This window comes from Chrysochloris asiatica, unplaced genomic scaffold (assembly GCF_000296735.1).
Source record: "Chrysochloris asiatica unplaced genomic scaffold, ChrAsi1.0 scaffold00085, whole genome shotgun sequence".
Lineage (NCBI taxonomy): Eukaryota > Metazoa > Chordata > Mammalia > Afrosoricida > Chrysochloridae > Chrysochloris > Chrysochloris asiatica.
Window position 1 is genome coordinate 4217141 of NW_006408603.1, and position 23069 is coordinate 4240209.

The window sequence follows — 23069 nt, forward strand, 5'->3', positions numbered from 1 at the left end:
TGGACTCAAGCATGGCAACAGTAGTGAGGTTGGCCCAGGATCGGGCAGTGTTTTGTTCTGCTGTGCATAAGGTCGCTATGGGTTGGTACCGACTCGATGGCACCCAACAACAACAAATAGGGTTTTCAAGGCTGTAAATCTTTATGGGAGCAGAAAGCCTCATCTTTCTCTCGCAGAACGGCTGGTAGCTTCGAACTGCTGATCTTGAGGTTAGCAGCCCGACTCATAACCACTATGCTACTTACAGAGCTCCTTTGCATGGATACAGGTGAGTTCATACTAAGTGTTGATGCAATTGCTTTCTCTCTACACTCCAACAGTGTTTTTCCTTATATCCCTACTAGGATTCTCATTTCACTTTACCTTATATTATTAGTAACTGTGGGGGTACAAATGAAATGGTAGTGGTTGATCCACTCGGAGGTACCTGTGAAGAAACGTCTGGACATTTATCTACTTCTGAAGAATCAGCCATTGAAAACCTTACTGGAAATGATGGTAGAATATTTGGAATGAGAACAGCAATAATGGTGCCATAATATGAAAAACATAATTAATGTCAGTGAGTTGTAAATGTGCAAATTATTTTGTTGGCAGATGCTCTGATATGTATGTTTTCATCACTAAAACCATTCTCCAAAACCCTATGGGGCTTAGTTCCACTTGGACACATACATACAGGGCTATCATTAAATTGGAATCATCTAGCCAACTTGTGGTAAACTGGTTAACTATATGCATGTCAGGCCTTTATGTGTCCCAGGGACTGTATTTTTCATGTTAACATTCCCAGTAGTACCCAGTACAGTGTGGGCCATAAAACCGGTCCTCATTATCTTTGTCCCTCCTTCAGATGTTGCTCAAGACTGTCAATGGCCTTCTTAAAATGTGACATCCATTGCTGAAAATATTCCCGGTATGCTCTGGTCAATATGGCGAATCACTACTCCTCACTTGTTCTAACGCTGTTTAAGGTTTCTTTAGCTTTTAGCAACTGTATCTCAGTCATACTGGCCTTTTTGGTCTGCTAAAAACAAGGATTTTTTCAGGAGGCCTGTTATTAAGCCCAAATCCCACCACCCTATACTTATTTGTACATTTATCCCGGTTAAATTGTCTCTTGGTTTTCCGCCCAAAACTGAAGCCTGTTGATAAGAGGTGTTTTTGAAGCACAGTTTTGTGGTTAGACAGAGAGAAGTCGCCTTTTCACTTGGGTGGTTAACAGGAAATCGAACCAAACACCCTGCAGCCACAGGGTGAAAAGGGGCCTCCCAGTGACTGTCCCTGCTCTGGGTTTCCAAGGAGAAGCCACAGGTGCTAAATGGAGGTTTGGTACCGTGTGTAGTTTGTGTTTTCTTCTTTCCAGGGATCCCTGAGATTCTCCCTCCTATAGTGACACTATTTAGCTCCCTGGTAGAGTAGACCGCCCCCCACTCCCCAAGTAAGCAGCCCTGAAACAAGGGGGCGGGGGTCCCTATAAAGCCCAACCCAGGACTCGCCGGTGGACACTAGCAGGCGGCTCCCACCCCCGGCTCGTGCAAAGACTGCACCACCGCTCCCCCCTAACCCCCATGGAGGCTCCCCTCCCCCACCAGCTCACGGCGCCCCTGGCCCTGTCCTCAGCGAGGTCACGAGCACAGGAACCAGCCCCCGCCTCAGAGGGGGCTTCCCAGGAAGCTCCACGCGGGAACTCGGCACAGTGGCCCGGCCCGGGCAGAACGGGCGGGCTCCAGGAGGTGCTGGTGGGGCGTGGGCACGGCGCGGGAGGGGAGGTCTGCGCCGCCCCAAGACGGGCCTTGAGCTGCTGGGAGGCTGCATCCTTCCGCACCCCGCAGCTGGGGTCGTGGCTGCAGAGAGCTGGGCCCGCGACTCGAGACCAGAAAGTGGGCCGGACGTACCTGATCTTGAAGTCCTGGTTATAAACGGCCCGCAGCCGCTCGCGATCTGTCTCCGTGTCCAGTCCGCGAACGACCAGGAAACTCTCGAAGCACTGGCCCGTCTCCCGGAGCTGCCGGCAGCTGAACTTACTGGGCATCGCGGCGGCGGCTGCGGCCCAAGCAGGAGGGTTGGTGGAAATGAAACTGAAAGTCGCTGCCGCGGCTGGAAGTTAACTGCCCTGAGATGGGGAAACAGCAGGGAGAAGCCCCTAACTCTGACCCCTGACCCCTTAGGCTCCCTTCTTCCTACTAGGCTTCGCTTCTCCGACCGTTCCCTACCTGAGTCTTTCCTACGGTCTCTTCCTTCTATCCCCTCCCCCTCTTCCCATTAACTCTTTCCTAAGGAGTCTGACCCCTCCCTCAGGGCCCTCCCCTTACCCCGAGCTCCCTCCCCTGGCATCAAGCCAGATTCTGAACGTGGCTACCGCCTGGGGCCCCAGTACAACCCTGGAGGTTCAGAGAGCCTCAACTAGGACTACACCCACCCCCACCCCCCAGGGCCCTAGGACTTCTTGAAAAGCAGGAGAGCAAAGGGCAGGAACTAGGACCTGGATCGGCTGCGACTGGACTAGGACAGCTGATCCAGAACTTCCTCGAATTGCCAGGGACACACACCAGTACGAAAACGGGAGACACACCCCCTCCCCATTTTTCCTTCTCGGACTTTCAGACGCGGAGAAGAAGGCAAAAGTCAAAACAACCACAAAATAAATAAAATTATTTATTTTAAGAGTCCAAGAAGTTTAGGAGAAAGAACCAAGTGTTTCTAAGATAGAGGTGTGTCCGTGTGGGAGGGAGAGGGACAAGGGCCTCTGTCAGGACGAACAGTGATTACTTTTCTCTGCCACACAGGCTTCCTTATGTGGAAAGGCTGGAGATCCCTACCCTTGAGACACTTATTTGGCCACTTAATTGCACTCCAGTCTACATTGCTCTTTAATTGTTTCTAGAATTATGGGCTGCCCTTCATCAAAACACTTGCTTCTTGAGACAAAGGGACAGGTAGCCAATAAATAGTTAATAGCAACACCATCCGAACCAGGGAAGGGAAGGAAAGAGGAAAGTGCTTCAGAAAACACTATTAAGACAAACTAAAAGGGGTGGGGCAAACACAAAAATAAAACATAAAACAAGTCTTTACATCTATTTTTCCTCTGAAATGAAATAAAGCGCGGGGGTGCGCGCGCACGCACACACACACACATACAAGAATGGGGCAAATATAATAATAAAGTTATGTAACATTTTTTTCTTGAACAAATATCCAGAATTCCAAATATCTCAAACCCAGTGTTCTCAAAAATTGTTCTCCTTAGGAGATCACACACTCACGCACACACTCAATCTAACCTAGTGTGAAGAATGTCCAGAACCCAGGTCATACTCCAGGTGGGCTACCTTTGTATCTTTTCTCAGGCCAACCACATAAAGCCAGGAGTAATACACGTTAGCAACAGAAAATGCAATGTCAGTGGGAACCATAGTCACAAGGATGGGAGAAATAGAGCAGGTGAAAATTTTGTTGAAACAGATTACACAAAGTATATGAAAAAGTACTGGGAAAGTAGCCAAAGAAGACTTTCGTCCAAAGATTTTACCTGCAGGCCCAAGAAGAATAAAGATGAGTGGCTCAAAATTGCTTTGTTTCTTACCATCTCAAAACCTACCATTCTTCCATACCCCATTATTTCTGGACACATAACCTAGATGTTCTCAAAATATACATAGATAACTAGAATGTAGAAGCAACACCTAAACTTGTGTCAAAATGTTATGCCATATGGCTTCAGTTACTATGATTGGTGGCTGTGTGCCACTGAATCAATTCCAACTCAGTGACCCTGTATAGGGATTCCAAGTCTGTAAATGTTTAAAGGAACAGAAAGCCTATCTTTCTCCAAAGGAGCAACTGGTAGATTCCAACTAGTGACCTTGCAGTTAGCAGCCCAGCTCATAATCCACCTCACTACTAAAGCTTCTTTTAGTTACTGTTGTTAAGTGTTATCAAGTCAGTTCTGATCCATAGTGTCCATGTATAGTAGGGTTTCTGAAGAGCAGCTGGTGAGCTTGAACCACCCACCTCACAGCTGACCTTGTAGCACACAGTGCATTAACCCACAGTGCCACATCAGGACTCCTTAGTTACTATGGAACCTTTCTAAACCAGTTCCATCAGAAACATCCATTCATTTCACATGCAGCTATAATGTCTATTTATATGGATGTTGTTCTAGATGTCTAAAATAGTTTTCCCTTCCCTTCTAACAATCAGCTCTGGTCTCACTTCCTTGAAGTCTTCCCCAAAGCTATTATCATTTATAAGAACCTGAATTGTTAAAAGTAGCAACACTGTTTTTAGTGTGGGTCCAAAGAGCAGTGAAGTCCATCTTAAACTGTGATATCGATGTTATTAGAGTAATCCTATAGCTTTCCAAGATTATTTAGGAGAAGAAAATTAGATGCTCAGTATTTTGATTCTCATTATTCCTTAGCATTTGAATGCTCTGTAATCTTTATTCCAACTAGATTGTATTTAGGGTAACTGTAACAACCAATCCGTTTAAACTAAGATTTTGTGACTACAGATTAACTGCCACAGCCAATCTTTTGGTCTCAAGTACTTTGGTGAGAGACTTGATCTCAACTCCTGTGGACATGTTAACAGAAGGACCAATACCCACAAGATTGGCTATGGCAGTTATGTCTGTATACCTAACCGAACAGTTCCTAACAGCTTGGATTTGAAGAGGTGGGAAATTGGTTTCTGCCTGCAGAGGGCTTATATCTACCCTGTATTTTTATATATGCCCTGTCTGCTACAGGATAAGCAATGGACTACTTAACCACAGGTTGGTGGTTCCAACCCAACAGCTGGTCCACAGGAGGAAGATGAAGCAGTCTGCTCCCAGAGTTAGTCCTGGAGATTCTACTGTGCAGTTCTACTTTGTCCTATAGGGTGGCTATGAGTTGGAATTGACTAGATGACAGTGGATTTGGTCTATTTAAAGAATTGTAGTTCATCTTATCCTATAAGACACACAGTTTGTTGTGTGTTTTACCAACCTTCCTTTATTTGATTCCCCAAGTAGTAACTACATGGATAAACACTGTAGGACCAATACTGCACTGCTAACCACAAGGTTGGTGGTTCAAACCTACTAGCCGCTCCTATACAGGGTCACTGTGAGTCAGAACCGGATCGGTAACACTTAACAACAACATAAAGATTAATTAGAAAGTTATCATGAGTATCTGGTTCAAAAGGTAGTTCTTTATAAAACTGTAAACTCACAAATAGGCAGTTACACATTATCAGTCTTGTGTGAGTTTCTCGTAAATATAGATGAGTCCAGCATCAAAGTTCTGGATTATAAGAGAGACTAAGCACTGGCATTTGGCAACTAATAGAGACACAGTCACTCAGGTTGAAACAAAGAGACTTCAGCAGCATCATTTCAAAGCTAAATACAGGAGTGAGGCCCCAAAGAGAATTCCTTTCATCTGGCTGAGAAACCTTTGCCCTAGGACAACACAGGCTAGTATCTGCAGTGTGTGATAAAATAAGATACAACTCGAAAAATATTGTGAAGGGAGGCTAAGGAATTTAATGGGCTCTGCAGGACTTGGCAAGGAGGGTTTTTAGATGACCATGAAATGAAATTTTCAGTCAGTCTGGACTAACTAAATCAATGGAAGAGTCTTGGGACAGGTTAATAGTTAATAAAAGGCAAAAGCAAGAATGTTTATTTACATTACAAATAGAGTAAAGTACAGCTTGTTGTTGGTAAGTATCATTGAATCAGTTCACACTCATAGTGACCCTGTATAGGGTTTCCTAGGAGTTTCTGGTGAGTTTGAAACACCCACATAGTGATTCAAATTGACCTTGCAGTCCAGTTTATCCTATAGCACACCAGAACTCCTGATTATACAGCTAACTGTCCCTTAAAAAGGTTAGAATTTGAATTGATCTTAGGGGGAGGATTGTTAGCTGAAGTCTAGTAGGAGTCCTGGTATAATGCACTGGACCACCAGGTTGGTTTGAGCTGGAAGGTCAGCAGTAGTATAGCGGTTATGAATCGGGCTACTAACCTCAAGGTCGGCAGTTTGAAACTACCAGCTGTTCCGCAGGAGAAAGATGAGTTTTCTGCTCCCGTAAAGATTTACAGCCTCGAAAACCCTGTACATGGTTGCTATGAGTCAGAACCAACTCCACAGTATTTAACAACAACCAGGTTGGTTTGAGCTGTAAGGTCAGCAGTTCAAATTCATCAGCTGTTCCTCGGAAACCTCATACAGGTTTGCTATGAGTCGAACCAACTTGATGACACTTAACAACAACAGTTGGTTGACTCATAGCAACCCCATGTACAAATAGTCTTACCCACCCCTACAGCCCAACTTTAGGAGCTCAGGTAATGTAGTGGTTATGAGTTGGGCTACTAATCTCAGTCAGCAGTTTGAAAATACCAGCAGTTATGTGCAAGAAAAATGAGGCTTTCTGTTCCTGTAGGTTTACAGTCTCAGATGCTATGAGTTGGAACCAACTCCACAGCATAATCCCACCCAATCCCCCTCCCCAAGTTGAGTTTTAGTGGCGCTGTGAGTTAATGCCCTGGACTGCAAAGTCGGTCTGAAGCACAAGGTTGGCAGTTCAAGCTCATCAGCCACTCCTTGGAAACTCTATACAGGGTTGCTATGGGTTGGAACTGACTTGATGGCACAACAACCCCAAGTTAGTTACTGAGTCCTACCAACTCAGATGGCACTTAACAACAGCCCACTCTCACATTTATTATGTTTAAGCCCAGTGTTGCAGCTCTTTTCAGTCCATTTCACTGAGGAACTAGCTTCCTGTTTTTCACTGACCCTCTATGTTATCAAAGGAATCCTAGTGCACTGTGGGATAGGCTGCTAAATGCAAGGTTGGCAGTTCAGACCCACCAGTTACTCTGTGGGAGAAAGAGGCTGCCTGCTCCCATAAAGATACACAGTCTCTGGGACCCAACACCAAGTCCTGGTGTGGTGTTCTAGGATAAGTACTGGACTGCTAAGAAAAATAGCTCTCGTTCAAACCCACAAGTCATTCCTTGGAAGGTATGAGTAGGAACTGACTCCACAGCACTTAACAACATGAATTGCATAAGACTTGGTGGCAATAGGTTTTCTTTAGGGGCTTCTTTACTAAGCATTATATCCTTTTGTAGGGATTGGTCCCTCCTGATAACATGTTCAAAGTACTTGAGACCAAGTGTCACCATCCTTGCTAAGGTACATACTGGTTTTATTTACTCTAAAACAGATTTGTCCGTTCTTCTGGCAGTCCACGGTACACTCAACATTCTTTTACAAATACCGTAATCCAGATGTGCCAATTCTTCTCAGGTCTTTCTTTTTCATTGTCCAGCAGTTTTCGTATGCATGAGGTGACTGAAAATAGCATGGCCTGGGTCAGGCTGTGAACCTTAGTCATCAGAGTGAAATATCTTACTTTTTAAGGTTTTCAAGAAGTCCCTTGAAACAGGTTTGCCCAATGCAATACTTAGATTTCTTGACTGTTGCTTCCATGGGTACTGATTGTGGATCCAAGTGAAATGAAATCCTTGACAACTTCCTTTTTTTCCCCCTGTTTATCATGATGTTACTTATAGCGTTCAAACACCCTCAGGTTCCCTTGGGAACCAAGATAAAATAAAAACCTTTCCCCCATGTTTATAGGGAAGCCATAATGGGCAGGAGGAAAAATAGCATTTTGAGTTAAGCCAATGTGGGGTATTACCTAAGTTCAAGGTGCTGGGATTCTTTCATTTCTACTTCCTGCCAAGTGACTGTAAGAATACTTGGGTCTTGTTTTCTGAGTGACAAGTAGAGAAGACAATTAGATTTTTCTTTTTGACAGAAACGGATATCCAAAAACAAAACCTTTGAATCATTGGCAGCTTTGGGTAGAGATACTGCTTAAACTACAAAGATTTCTGCAAATCTTTGGATATTTGCTGAGTCTATAATAGTTGACTAGACAGGAACCAATTTCAGAAGCCCTGAATACTGTCATCAAATAAGATCAAAGACAGTTCCATATCTTACCTTGAGCAAAATGGCTGAAGAGATGGTTCAAAAAGCAAAGACTCAGACAGTTTTAGAACAAAACAGGTATATTTGTATTGGTCTACCTGATACAGAGGATAATGTGGTATGGATGGATAGTATGAATGACAAATAATACAAATATATTTTATTTGAAATAAAAATGCGTACACAGCTCAATGGGTCACTTGGAAACACTCTTGCCTGACTATATTACTGAGCAAAACACAAAGCTGAAGCACAAACACCCTTCCATTTTGACATGTATTTGGAGATAAGTAGGAAGACACTACTAGGTTTTTAAAAAACGGACCTTCCCCTTAAGGCCTGGTCATAGAAGTGTAAACAATGTAAATGAATCCACCATTACCAGTTGTCATATCATAGCTATGCCACCTGTGTATTCGGCGATCAAACACACATACCTGCCAATATACCTGGGAAGGGTTGCTATATCACAGTTACATTTGAGTTCTTGGCAGGCAGGACTGAAGAAAAATTTGGAACAAGTTTTACATCCTATTTAGAACAAACCGCTAGTATTCCCTTAAATAACAGGTTACAATAGAAAGATACTTACTGCCTAGAAGTTATCCTTCTCACTTTGGTTCATTTTTAGTTTTTATCTGTGATTTACAAAGTTGTTTGATTCATTTGCTTATACTACAATCCTGCCACAAAGCATTAAAAGACAATATATTCATTCCTTCAACATCTGCATTTTTCAAGTTTTATATATACTCTACTACATCCACAGTATGTCAGCAGTTCTTGAATATTAAAAACAAACAAACAAATAAACATAAATGAGTAACTCTTTTGAAAATGCAGATGCTTTTATAACTACAATGATACTAGATGGAAACGGAGACAATGAGAGAATGGAAATTTAAAAAAAGCAAACACGTTCATGTGTAGGGAATGTGGTTCAAGTCTTTGGATTTAAAAACAACTTCCTCAGAGAAGCTGGCTATACTGGAATTTCCAGAAAACTTCCTTTGTCCCCCAAAATGGATGAGAAAAGTCCCAATCCAAAGTTTTGAAGTCTATGTTTATGAGATGCTGTAAGTGATGATCAAGCAGTTGGAGGAAGAAGAATGGATGTGCTGTCCATTTTACTATAGTTTTTTTAGCATAGCCTTTCAGCTGTTGGGTCTATCAGTAAAACCACCGAAGTGCCAAAAGTTCTTTGAAGTATGGGGTTAAAAAGTACTAAACATGTATTACCCGTGTATATCAGTAACAGGTAATACACGCCTAAGAAAATGTTCTAAACAGCAAAATGACCACTAGATCTCTCTTTCTCTCTCCCCAATATTAAATGTGGCAGAATTAATAAAGGAATAAAAAGAAAAGCAGATATAGTGACAAAAGAATATTACAAAGTAGAAAACATAAATGAATTCAATGTTATAGGTTCAACAGTATTCCATGAGGCTAGAAAACCTATTTACTCTGAAAGCCCTAGTAAAATATCACTCTTGTTTATAAACCACCTATTTTATCACATGACCACTTGTTGAATCACTCCCCCCCGCCCCCCCATGTACTGAAGAATCTTACATTCAGCCTTTAAGCATTCTGCATTTCTTTGCCAATCTTGTAGCTGAGTATCTTGTTCCAGTCGATTTTGGTGCGAGTGACTGGAAGCTGCCGACGCAAGGCTTTGAATGTGGTGTCTGACATTGTTTGATAGTTTTCACTAATTGCTGTCTGTAAGAGATAATCGTACAGAAATTGGGGTGGCTGTGAATAATACAGTGGCTCTATAGTCAAAGGATTGGCTGGGTCATCTATGAAGGACAGACAGGACTTATTTCTAGTGACTCTTTCTAATTTCTTAAGTTAAAAAGCCTGCCTAAATTATTTCTAAAATCAGGGCCATGTAAAATGGTAAGGTCTATAAAGTCCCCACAATTAGTAATAATGAACAACTTGTATATTTATGTTAAAGGACACAGATCTAACAAAACATATTAGGAGCAAAATAAGGTACTAGATCTATTAAAATTAGTTCTAAATCTTCTTACCTGATACTCATTTTCTGCATGTTCTATGATTTTAATAAACTCCTTGGCAGTTTGGACTTCATTCTAATGGAGGGGAAAGGAAAGGAAAATAAGACTATTTTTTCAATGTGTACACAGTGACAAAGAATATACTACAAGCCCACCACAGGTACCATCTGTATGACAATTTACAGTTCACACATGTTTCTATGCACACTACTTCCTCTAGTCCTCACAACAAACCCTGCTTTTATTACCACTTTCATTTTGCAAATGAAACTAACAGAATCTTCTTAAGTGACCTGCCCAATTTAAACCACTTTAGAGCTGTAGGATCAGCACTGGACTGTGAATTACATCTATCAGCTGCTCCCTGGAAACCCTATACAGGGTCACTATAAGTTGGAACCTACTCGACAGCACGTAACAACAACAAACAACAGAGTAATAAAGACGGGATCTAAATCCAGGTCTTTGCCAAAAACAAACCAACCTACCCCCTCATGCTCTTTCAATACTCTACTACAATATGTCCAAAAGACATCAATATGAAGATGCCTTGAAAAGACCTCATTTGTTGATGTTGGTAAGTGCCGTCATCTAGACCAGTTCCAACTCACAGCAACTCAGTATAGGGTTTCCAAGGAGCAGCTGTTGGGTTTGAGTCGCCAACCCTGTGGTCATCAATCCAATGCTTATCCTATAGTACCAGACAGGGACTTAATCTCTGGTTTAAGATGACATTAATGATGACTTCTGGCATGCCAGTAACTTATGTACTCCTCTGTTTGCCACTATCACATTATATTTTACATGATGTGAATAAGAAATGAAAGAATGTCTTCCTTCACTACTAAGTACTAAAGAATTATGAGCGCTAGAGGAGCAGATCTCATAGTGTGGTCCAGGGACTCCAAGGGTTCCCAAGACTGCCATTCGTATCACTAATTTTTCATTTTTGGTTTGAAGCTACAACTACTCTTGAAAAAAAACAAGAACAAGTAATGGGTTTACTGAAGTTATTTTATAATAAATTACAGTTATAATCATTTTCATTTTTGATATCTTAAGGAAAATAAATACTGGTAGATCTGAGGGCTTCAAAAAGTTCAGGAAAAATAGAATTAAAGATAATGCAATTTTCCCACGAAATGTTTGAAACTCCCTTATATAAAACACACATAAAAAAAGCTCTTTGGGGTCCTCAATAACTTCTAAGAGTATAAGGAAGTAATGAGACTATACAAGAAAGAATCCAAGAACTAATTATGTACCTTCTTTCATGGTATAGAACACAACACTTTTTGACTGAATGTTCCTAAAAATGTTCAGTTTCTCAATCCTAATGCTATAAATGTATTTAGTATAGCAAAATTTCCCTCCTCTTGTTATTTATTAATGGAGTTACTGTCTTTAGCAAATTCCACAAGTGACAAAAAAAAGTCTATATTCTTTAAGTCAGTAACATTATTCTGAGTCAAACACTGCTGTGAACTTATAGAGCTTTTGTTGTTGTTATTGCTGTTAGGTGCCATCAAGTCGGTACCAATTCATAGCGTCCCTATGCACAATGGAACGAAACACTGCATGGTCCTGGCCAACCTAACAATTGTTGTCATGCTTGAGGCCATTGATGCTGGTTATATATTAACTCTTATGCTAATAACACTGCTAATATAAACTGCACAAATCAAAACCTTGAAAGCAAACAGAATTTCTATTGGCAAAAAACATTCAAGCTTAAAAATATTTTTTTCTAGGAAAAACAAGGCACAAGTGAGACAGACTTTAAATATTCCACACTCACCGAAACAGGTACTGAATCCTGTACATCTTTATGACTAACCAACTGAACATTGCCATCTTCGTAATAGTGAACCTGTGTGAGATAATATTTGAACAAATTTGTATGTAGTTCAGACAAAGCTCTTACTAGGACCACATGGAGGAAGTAGGGTAATTGTTGTTGTATGGAGGCAACTGTAAATATGGAGATGTACCAAATGTAGGATATGTTGAATGTAAAGCTGATTGATGATGTTGTCTACAAACCTTTATTCAATTCACAATAAAAAATAAAACAAACAAGATTTACAGTCTCAGAAACCCTATACAGGATTGTGATGAGTCATAATCAACTCAATGGCAGTAGGTTTTATTTTTATTTTTGGCTTACTATATTCTAGGCACTGAGCTGTTGCTGTTAAGTGCTGTCGAGTTGGTTCCAACCCACAGTCACCCTTTATAGGGTTTCTGAGGAGCAGCTGGTGACTAGGCATTGGGAATATAGACATTTAATGTTCCACTATTATCACCAGCCACTCCAAGGGAGAAAGATGAGGCTTTCTGCTTCCGTAAACAGTTAGTCTTAGAAGCCCTTGTCCAATTAGGTTCTGTGAGTCAGAAATGACTCAGTGGCAATGAGTTTGGTTTTGTTGTTGTCAATGCCTAGTAAGGATCCCTTGTGGTGCAAAGGTTAAGCACTCAGCCACCAATCTAGAGGCTGGCAGTTTGAACCCATCATTGGGAGAAAGATGTAAAAATTACAGCCCTGGAAATTCTAGGGACAGTTCTGTCATGTCTCTTGGGTTGTTATGAGCCAGAATCAATAGGATGGCAATTGGTTTGGGTTGGGGAACTCCTAATACCTGTCATAACTCTCCACATGTATAATAATAGATAGTGGTAAAAGATGTGATCAGGTAAAAGGAAAGCTTTACTGATGATTAAATACAAAATTGATACAGAAATCTTTTTATTGGTAAATTAGATTGTAAAAATAAGTAAAAGTAGCTCTGAAGATATAAGAGAGTGCTATAATTAAGAGAACAATTAGAAAGAAGGAAAGGGAAACAGAAACAGAATAATAAATCAATGGTATTTAAGGCTCAGGGAGTCATGGCAACTTAAAAGACAGATTTAGTAACCTTCTTAACATGGCCATAAACTGGCCAGCTACACTAGGATGAGGCTATGGTAGTGGTGCAAATAGTTTGCACTTATAGTTTGAACTCACCTGTGGTACCAAAATTACCCACTAGAGCTCTACTGTGTAATACATGGGGTTGCCATTAAGTTGAAATCCACTCGATGGTGAATGACAATAACAATCCTTTGTTTAAGACCATTTAAATCAAGAATATCTAGCAAGGAGATAAAAACATATGAGAGAATGGAGTACCATTTGTTTAGGGAAGAACTAAGAACTCACTCTTTATGGATATGTGTGCAGGGGAGTTGTGGCAATGCTATGAAGTTGAAAACAGACTGTGAAAAACAAAGCATTTAATAACCCATGTTAAAAATTGAGATTTAACCCACCATATGTAATGGGAACTTGTAAAAGGAATGTTTTACAAAGATTATACTTGTGCTATGAAGAAGATGAAATGCAGAAATTGGAAATTGGGGACAGAATGCTAGAATGTACAAGAATAGTACAAAAAAATGCTTGTTTATATTATCAATAAATGTTTGGGGGCAAAAAAGGAATGCTTTTAAAGAAGGAGAAAAGGCTAGAAGAAAAGTGGAGACTTCAGTGCTATAATTATTACTATTTACTATGTGTTAGGCACTATGCAAAGCACTTTACTTATTACTTAACATTATCTCATTTACTCGTCACAAAAATTCAGTGAAATAGGGGCTACCTGGGAAAGCTCTTTTCCACTACAATGAGCAAAAGAAAAGTGGTACCTGTATCCTGACAATGGCGAAAAACTTGCAAGACCCGGAAAAGCAAGACAGTTCTTCCTTGCTGGCTATCACAAGTTTTACTACATGACCCTATTTTACAGATGAGGAAACTGAGGCTTGAGAAGATTTAATAACTTATCTATAGTCACATATCTATGAAGAGGATGAGATAGGATTTGAATCAGATCAAACGGCAGAGCTGGAACTTTATTACACATACATATATCTCCCAAGATTATCTTCTGTCATGAAGTTGGAAATTCCCTAATTCAGGTGAAAATAAAGTATCCCTCTACAGCCTTACTCTTTTGGGATGTCATAAGAAGAGGACCGCTAAGAGTCAAGCTTCATCTAGACAGAAACCAGATTCTATTAGGAACCAAAGGACTTCTCTAGACCATGTGAATCCACAACCTATCCTTGCTTAAGGGATGAAAACAGGTGTTTCATTTTGTGGGGACAAATAGCTGGCTCTTTCCAGATTGGCAAGAAAAGCTGGACTTTCTACCCACTCTCCAAACTCTTAAGTTTCACCTCCTGGCTTTCTAAAAGAGGCTAAAGAGGAATGGCGATTTAAGAATACATTGAAGAAGGTGAGAATCTGGAAATGTCTAAGGGTTAAATGTAGTATTTAGAACAGCAGACATTTCAGCAAAAAAAAAAAAAAAAAAAAGATTAAGTTAAACAATGACAACACACAAAAGCTAAAATCCCAACAGACATGTTGTTGTTAAGTACCTTGAGTTGGTTCCGACTAACAGTGACTCTGTATAGGGTTTCCGAGGAGTGGCTGGTGAATTTGAACTGCCTACCTTGCGGTTCAAATTGACCTTGTGGTCCAATGCATTATCCCACAGTGCCATATTAGGACTACCCAAAAGACAAAGACAAAAGAAGTGCTTGATGTGACCCATCCTGTATTTGTAATATCCTTGTCCAATAGACATAGGATGATTTTAGACTGTCTTACTTTCACTTGCAAAGAGCTAGACTGGAGAAAAAAAACAAGTAAGCAGTATACTCCCTGTGACCAAGATTTATCAGCAAGGTCAGTTTGAATTGAAAGGTCAGCAGTTTACATTCACTTGACAGCTCTTAACAACTAATTGAAAGGTTAGCAGTTTGAACCCCCTATTATGGAAGGAAGGCCTGATGATCTGCTTCCATAAAGATTACAGCCAAGAAAACCCTGTGGAGTTATTTTACTTGGTACCACCTGGAATTGACCCTATGGTGATAGATTTGGTATTGGATAGCAGCTAGGATTTGTCCGTGTGTATGTGCTTAGCTCTTAACTCTAAAAGACTAGCCAAGTTTGTCAGTTTATGGAATATATATCGGAAATTCTATATATGGTCACGATGAGTCAAAACTGACTCAGGGACACTGAACAATAACAGCAAGTTTTATCAACAGCTTTCTCTGCTTGACTCCTCCTCAAGACAGAAACTTTTCATTCTGTTCACTGCCATCAATTTTCCGGTAGCATAGTGGTTACAAATTGGGCTGCTAACCACAAGGTTGGCAGTTCAAAACTACCAGCCATTCTATGGGAGAAAGATGAGGCTTTCTGCTCCCATAAAGATTTACAGCCTCGGAAACCCCATGCAGGGTCACTATGAGTTGGAACCGACTCCACGGTACTTAACAACAACAACAATGTACATATAATGCCTGCTGTGGCATTATGGGCTAATGCACTGACCTGAAAAATTGGCTTGAACCACAACGTTGGCAGTTCAAGCTCACCAGTCGCTCCTCAGAAACCCAATACAGGATCACCAAGGGTTGGAACCAACTCGATGGCACTTAATGACAATAACAAATGTACATATAAAACCAAAATCCAAACCTATTGCCAATGAGTTCATTCAACTCATAGAGACCCAATAGGACAGAGTAGAATGCCCCACAGGATTTACAAAGCTGTAATATTCACAGAAGCAGATCGCCACATTCCCCCTCAGAGTGGCTGTGGGTTCAAACTGCTAGTCTTTGGTTAGCAGTCACATGCTAAACCACTGCATCTCCAGGTCTCCTTCCATATATATAGTGTTGGTGGTTATGTCCTGGAGTCAGTTTCGACTCATAGTGACCATGCATAGGGTTTCCGAGGCTGTAAATCTTTATGGAAGCAGAAAGTATCATCTTTCTCCTATGAAATTGCTGGTAGTTTCAAACTGCTGACCTTGAGGTTAGCAGCCTGACTCGTAACCACTACAGACAGGTAATCCTTATTTCTAACAAAAGATCAAATATCCACTTGCATATCTGGTATGAAGATAAAATGCTTTAATTATGACCTATTAACATGTTGGAATCTTACCTGAATCTTAAGCACTCCAACCACTTGGGCCATAGGTGGTGTGATGGTGAACTTCCACTCTGATCTCCAACGTCCGTTCCTATTAGAACACACACATACATAATACTACACAATTAGCAACATAAAAAAAAGAGGTGACTTACTATTGAGGCAAAGGAGTTAGAAAAGAGGAAAAAAAGACACAAGTAATTTCCAGCTTGACAAATCCAAGGATCTGTTCACTCAAATCTAAATTTTGATATAAGTGGCCTATTAGCCTTTTCTAAATTATTCTTTACTTTTTCTTTTTTTTTTTTTTTTAAAGTAGAAAACTGTTTCTATTCTATTTATGTGAGGATCTTCCACAAACAGGTGGATGGGTCACTGTTAAGCAATTAACCCAAATAGTAACCCTAATTCCAGTAAAAGCCAGGTTTCCAACTGAGCACTTTACTAATTCCTTAATCTCAATCAATCTGTGAGTACCTTAAAAAAAAAATACAAAGATAGAAATGATCGTTCTATACTTTATTTTACAGATGGGGAACTGAAGTTTCTAAGTCAAATAATTTATCCCATGCTAATGAGATTAAAAAACAAATCTCAACTGCTGGTTTAGTGATTTATTTTCAATAAAAACTGGATACAAATAGAAAAGAACTTCTACTTTCTTACCAGAAGTTTTTAGGTTGAAATTGGTGGCTTTCAATACATGCAATAACAGTCTGTTGTCCATCTATAGTTTTAGCATAAACCTATTGGTAAAAGAAAGAAAAAAGAGTTAAACTCTAAAAACATATTTAATCTAACCACAAACGCTGTTGCAAAAGCAATGTACTAAGCCCCTTCTGCCTCCGCTGCTGCTATGGCACCTTTGAAAAAGCTTGTGGAGAAGGGGGGCTAAAAAAAGAAGCAGGTTTTGAAGTTCACCCTTGACTTTACCCACCCTGTAGAAGATGGAATCATGGATGCTGCCAATTTTTTCATCGTCAGTCTGGAAGTTCCACTGAAACATGGTCAGCATCATAGCAACAGAGCTGCTCATGAGCTACAGTAGCTGGGAATTAAACCCAGGACCTTCCACATGGAAGGAGCAGTTTCTTCAAGAAAGAATCAAAGTCTAATGGGAAAACTGGTAATCTTGATAGAGGGGTTGTAACCATTGAAAGAAGCAAGAGTAAGATTACTGTAACCTCTGAGGTACCTTTTTCCAAAAGGTACTTGAAATATCTCACCAAAAAATATTTGAAGAAGAACAATCTACGTGATTGGTTGCACGTAGTTGCCAACAGCAAAGGAAATTATGAATTACGTTACTTCCAGATTAACCAGGATGAAGAAGATGAGGATTAAAACTCATTTATCTGGAATATTTTGTATAAGTCCTTGAATAAAACTTGGGAACCAAAAAAAAAAAAAAAAATATACTCAATGCTTGGGTAAGACAAAGAATCAGAATAATTTTATGACACAATAAAGTTAATGGGATCTGAACACAAAGCCAAACATGTTAAATTCTAGAAGAGACAGTGGTACAATGAGTACTGAGCGAAATATTGCTCCTGACTTACAGTACAATTCTTGTTTAGGCTAGACCTTACAAGTCAAATGATATACTGATAATCAGGGAATGAGAATAAAGATGAGTAAACAAGCAAGAAACCAAAGGCTTGCTCATGAGTAATAGTAACTTCTGTCAGGTTAGAGGGAGTGTGTGATCTAGACTGGTGAAGTACAAACTAGATAGTATATTTAAGTCAGATAATAGATACAAGAAATTTGGATTTTATTGTGCAGGCAATGGAGACACAATGAAACAACCTGGCCAGAGATATTATTTGAGGAGAATAATCATGTATTGGTGTATAGGTTAAAAGGGAGGAAAAACTGGATATTCGTTTGTGGTCACAGATTTAGTCTAGGCAATGGACTAGGGTAGTATCAGCGGAAATGGAAAGTAGGGGTCACATACAGAATGCAGAAGTACAATCAAAGTATAGCAATATATTGTATGTTAAGGACAAACAAAAGGAGCTGAAGTGACTGCACACTTGGATGACTTGAAAGATAAACAATGCAGGAAATCCAGATGGAGATGTTTCTAGTAAGTAGTTAGAAACATCAACTGTTCCTTAATGTGGGAAAGATGAATGGAAATGAAATCATCAAGAAAAAGTAAATAGTGTTTTACATTTTGCAAAAGGTGCTTTCTTTTATAGTATGGTTCGCTTTACCTAGAAATATTCTTATTCCTATTCCTAAGGAAGAGATAAAAACTTTCCCTCAGTCACAATACTAGAGGGCTTCAAATACTTCATTAAAAGGAATTAAAAGAGTGGAATTTTTCCATAAATTTTTAAAGTCCCCTAGCAATTCTTCCTATAAGCTACTTTTGTTGCTTTTCCTTTCACTCCTCTACTTCTTTCCATCTCCTCCCTCCTTCTTTTTCTGTTTTACCACCAAAACAAGGTGCATTCTACTTCTACTAGTTCCATTTCCTCATTATGTATCAAGTTCTTAGTCCTCTGAATTCGGGCCTCAGCCCCCAGTTTTATAGAAACTGCGCTTTGAGGTTACTGAACTGCCTGATCTGATGTATTTTCTTGATTCCTGACTTCATTTCACACTGAGGTAAACAAGCTATATCTAGAAATTACCTCTTGCTTTGGCTCCTATGTTAGCACACTCTACTAAAATGTCGGAGATTAAATATCTGTCAGAGGACAATGAAAACGGTTTGGAACATACAATAGAGAAAATATGACAGGGTACAATGAGAAAAAGGAGACAGTAGGTTATTTGTTGCTAGAGTTCTCTATATTAAGAAATTTCAGAAAATCTAGGAACTGACAAATTTCAAATGGATAGTAAATGATAAGTTGAAAGTAGAATGAGGATTGAGTAGGCAATTTCTAAAAGGTGGCATGTCTTATCTCCCTTTGTGATATTGGCTTTCCAAAGGAATTCTGTACTTAACCACAAGAGGTTAAGAACTATTATTATTTCCGTATCACAGATGAGTGAATCGAGGCACAGAAATGTTAAGTTAATTTGCTCCGGATCACACAACTGGTTAAGTGGCAGGGCTAAGATTCAAACACTTAGTATCGGTCTCAAAGTAAATTTCTGAACTGATACTCTACACTGTTACTCAATACATCATCATTACATATTTAAAAATAATCTAACCAACATTTTTCTTAACATGCCACAATTTTATAAAGAAGAAAGAGCCAAATATATTATTTTTAGAGCTAAGAGATGGTTAAAGAAAATCAAAATGCTGTTAATTTTTTATTTAGCTCAAATACTTTGGACCAGCCAATGAAAAACACATAAACTATGTAGAGGTTGTTAAGTGTTGTTGAGTCAGTTTCGACTGATAGTGAATCTGTAGTGTTTTTGAGGAGCAGTTGGTGAAATGTAGAAGTAGCACTGTAAAAAGGGCCATATGAAAAAAACCTGAAATATGACCAAGAGTTCTCCCAACAGTCTTTAATTTACCATTTCTTTCTGCATGTCTTAGCTATAGACCTCTAAAAAATTGTTTTTGATGGATATAAAGCAATCTGAAAATGCAAAGTAAAATAAATTGAGATTTAAAAATATTTATGTATTGGGTTTTTCTTTTCCATTGGCACTTAAACAATTTCCATATTAAAAGTTTCCATTTATATCCTTTTCAAAAATGCTTTATGAAATAAATTGTGGAGATCATAACTAAAAAGAATGAAGTGATGTTTGTCTGACCATAGGCCCCAAAGGAGAAGGTAAATATAACAACAAAACACCCTCGAATAATGAAGCAGGTACTTAACAGTACAGAAGCCGTTGGAATAATGATCTTTCACATAGGCCTTTAGAGCACTGTCACAGGATTCTCTCCAAGACTTCAGGCCCCCATCTGCTTCTTCTGGTTGGGGGTCACTTGCTTCTTTCCGTAAATGATCAAATTTAAAGGAAAGTTTATTTCTTGGATCTAAAAATCTGCAATTACCCAGGTCACCGTGCTCTGTAATTAAGACCTTCCAAAGAATAAACAAGTATTAATAATTCTGTAAAAAAGCAAAGTTTAGTGACACCACATTTTATAAAATCAAGCAAATAAAAATTCTGAGGCTGACAGTTAACTTTCCATTTTCTTAGATTTCTCTTTCATATTGCCATATCAAATCTCATTTAAATTCTTTTATAAATTATAATATTTATGGCTAAGTCAGCTTTAAATTGTAAAATTACCCCTATTTTAACAATACTTTTCATTTCTTCGTTTCCTTCATTTTTTAAGAGAAACATTGTTTAATGGTAAAGCTTAGCACACTCGATCACAGGGCATGGCCTGGAGTTAAAGCAGCAGGAACAGGTAGATGACCCCTACGGAGCCTCACATGGCAAAGAAGATAAGGAAGGCGAGCATCAAACAGAAAAGCCCCATGGCCTCAGACAAGGCAAAGCCCAGAATGGCATAGGAAAAGAGCTGCTGCTTGACAGACGGGTTCCTGGCATAGCCGATGATCAAGCTGCCAAACACTATCCCAATGCCGGCCCCTGAACTAGCCATACCAAGTGTGGGTGTGGCGGCCCCAGCACCAATAAACTTGGCCGATGTGTCAATGTCCTGGGAGACAACAATGGTCTGGAACTCCCACCTGGCTACCTGGAGCAGGGAGCTGCTGTAGGAAGGGTGTTTAGATGGGATCTCTGGTGTACTCAGGAATGAGGCAGACACAGGCCTGACTAGACCCCTGGTAAAACAGCGGACCAGAGCTGGAGCAATGAGCAGTGCCCCAGTAGTCTGCATATTTTCAGTCTACACTCCCACTATCCTGCTGCCCCTGCTGGACCACAGGGCTCGCACCGCTCAAGATGACTGACTCCTCCTTCTAATATATTTTTTGTATGCATAATTTATATATGTTGTTGTTAAGTGCCATCAGGTCGATTCCAAATCATAGCCAGAAGTCTTTATGGGATCAGAAAGCCTCATTTTTCTCCTAAGGAATAGCTAGTAGGCTCCAACCACTTGTGCGTTCTACTTTTTTTCTCCCCCCTCTTTGTTACACATCTTCTACCTTTACAGTTGTGACAAATGCAATTAGTAATAACAATTACTCACTACTGAATCAAAAGAATCCTATGCCTAATTCCTTTCACCAGACCCATCTAGACAAGATGAAAATTATTCACTAGGGATTCTACCTTTCCCCCATTGCTCGGAACTAAACTCCCTCTTGAAAACTTGTAAGCCAGCCACTTCGTGCCTTTATGTTGTTGTTGTTAAGTACCGTCGAGTTGGTTCCAACCCATAGCGACCCTGTACAGGGTTTCTGAGGCTGTAAATCTTTACGGGAGTAGAAAGCCTCATCTTTCTCCCACGGAGCAGCTGGCAGTTTTGAACTGCTGACCTTGCGGTTCACAGCCCGATTTGTAACCTTTATAGCTCCCCATTTTAAGTATTCAATGTCTAAGCTGCCTGTCCTTATCAACCTTGTATACTGGGGGGACAGGCTTGATCCTTGATGTGAAGGCTCCTTCCCCTCTTGGTTGCATTTTACTTTTTTTGTTGTTGTGGATTGACTGAAAGTTTACAGGGCAGACCATCAGTTTTACATTGAACAAATCATACACCTTGTTTCATTACAATGATTATAATCCCCTCCCAAGTATGATCAGTTAACAGTATTTCTCTCTATCCATTTTTGATTTAAAAACAAAACACTCAGGCAAATATAATAATTTACATCTCCAAAGGGCACATTCTGCAAGTCTGCCTCCTGGCCACCAGCTCTTAGTCCCTCTTTTCCCGTGAATCTAGAGTCCGAAGCCGCTCCCCTTCTCCATGCCCCGTTTCTGCTTCTGTCTCTGGAGTCGCTGCTTCTCTGCATAAGGTGCACTTCACCCTTGATGGCCCTAGGGTCCTCTGTTTCTGGACTGTTAAGATTAATCACTCCCCTATTTTTGTTACAAAACTTCTACCTTTACAATTGTGACAGTCGCAATTTGTCATGATAACAATTATTCACTACTGATTCATACGAATCTTAGCCCCATCTTTTTTAACCACACCCATATATACAAGACGAAATCTATTCAGCGGGGACTCTTTCTTTCCCCCCATACTCTTAAACTCCCTCTTGAAACCTTGTAAGCCAGTCACTTAGAGCCTTTATCACCCCATTTTAGGTAGCCAATGTCTAAGTTGCCCGTCCCTATCTAACCTGTAAACAGAGGGGATAGTATTGATACTTGATGTAAGGACTCCTTCCCTCTCTGTTGGTATTTAGAATAACTACCTCTCTGAGTACACATCAGTTTCATCAAAGCAATTTACCCTTGTTTCCTTTATCGAAATTTCTTTTTTTTGTAATCTTCCTCTAGTCAAGTTCTGATTATTGAGTCATCGAGGCCAGGTCAAATGGGTACTATCTGCAAGTTTGGGTGTTCTTATACATCTCCCTTCACTTCGTATCAGCTGGATGCTTCACTCTTAGCTCTAGCCCTCTGTGGCTATGTCCTTATCCATGGGCTCAGGTGTCCTCAGGTCTCACCACACTTTGGACCTACCAGCCCTTCCTCTTCTCTCTCATCTCCAGGTCAACGGGAGTCAATGGACTGTGGTTGAACTCAGTGCATTTATTTACTGCTGCCTTTCCCCCTCTTTCACTCAACAGTAGACCAATGTGGTTGCCAGCAAGTTTACAAGCTTGTTTGTGTGTTCCCTTTGAGTTTCAGTCTTACAGGGGAGTTTGTCCTTAAGGAACTTGATTGCTAGCCTTGATGTCTTCCTGGCAAACAGCTTGCTTATTCTTGTAGTAGCCAGACATGCTGACATTTTTGTTTGGGTTTTTCCTGATGATCTTTCTTTGAAGATGTATCTGCTGTCACTGTAGCTGTTCCAGGCTGGTCTGCTTGTCCTTTCTAGTGGGAATGTCCCATCTCAGAAGGTTCTGGATGGGACTCAGGATTCCACCTAAAGTCCTATACTCTATAAAGCCTTTGTAAGAGGCCTATTTCACTGGGCAAGCTGTAGAACCC

General features: G+C 40.1%; 2 protein-coding genes and 1 pseudogene across 2 annotated transcripts in view; all 3 read right to left on the bottom strand.

The window, feature by feature from the left end:
* MOV10 (Mov10, Moloney leukemia virus 10, homolog (mouse)) overlaps positions 1 to 2422 on the bottom strand; it is a 28599-nt gene extending 26177 nt beyond the window's left edge. The window contains exons 1-2 of the mRNA XM_006865907.1: positions 2316 to 2422; positions 1899 to 2081 (exon numbers count right to left, since the gene is read on the bottom strand). Coding sequence (XP_006865969.1) covers positions 1899 to 2035 — 137 coding nt within the window. The 5' untranslated portion in view covers positions 2036 to 2081; positions 2316 to 2422. The remainder of the gene's footprint in view (positions 1 to 1898; positions 2082 to 2315) is intronic.
* A 5649-nt stretch (positions 2423 to 8071) lies between these two features.
* CAPZA1 (capping protein (actin filament) muscle Z-line, alpha 1) overlaps positions 8072 to 23069 on the bottom strand; it is a 63182-nt gene continuing 48184 nt past the window's right edge. Inside the window, exons 5-10 of the mRNA XM_006865908.1 lie at positions 19853 to 20059; positions 16710 to 16789; positions 16056 to 16134; positions 11841 to 11912; positions 10055 to 10117; positions 8072 to 9737 (exon numbers count right to left, since the gene is read on the bottom strand). Of these exons, the coding sequence (XP_006865970.1) occupies positions 9597 to 9737; positions 10055 to 10117; positions 11841 to 11912; positions 16056 to 16134; positions 16710 to 16789; positions 19853 to 20059 (642 nt within the window). The 3' untranslated portion in view covers positions 8072 to 9596. The remainder of the gene's footprint in view (positions 9738 to 10054; positions 10118 to 11840; positions 11913 to 16055; positions 16135 to 16709; positions 16790 to 19852; positions 20060 to 23069) is intronic.
* LOC102833143 lies at positions 20419 to 20835 on the bottom strand (annotated as a pseudogene).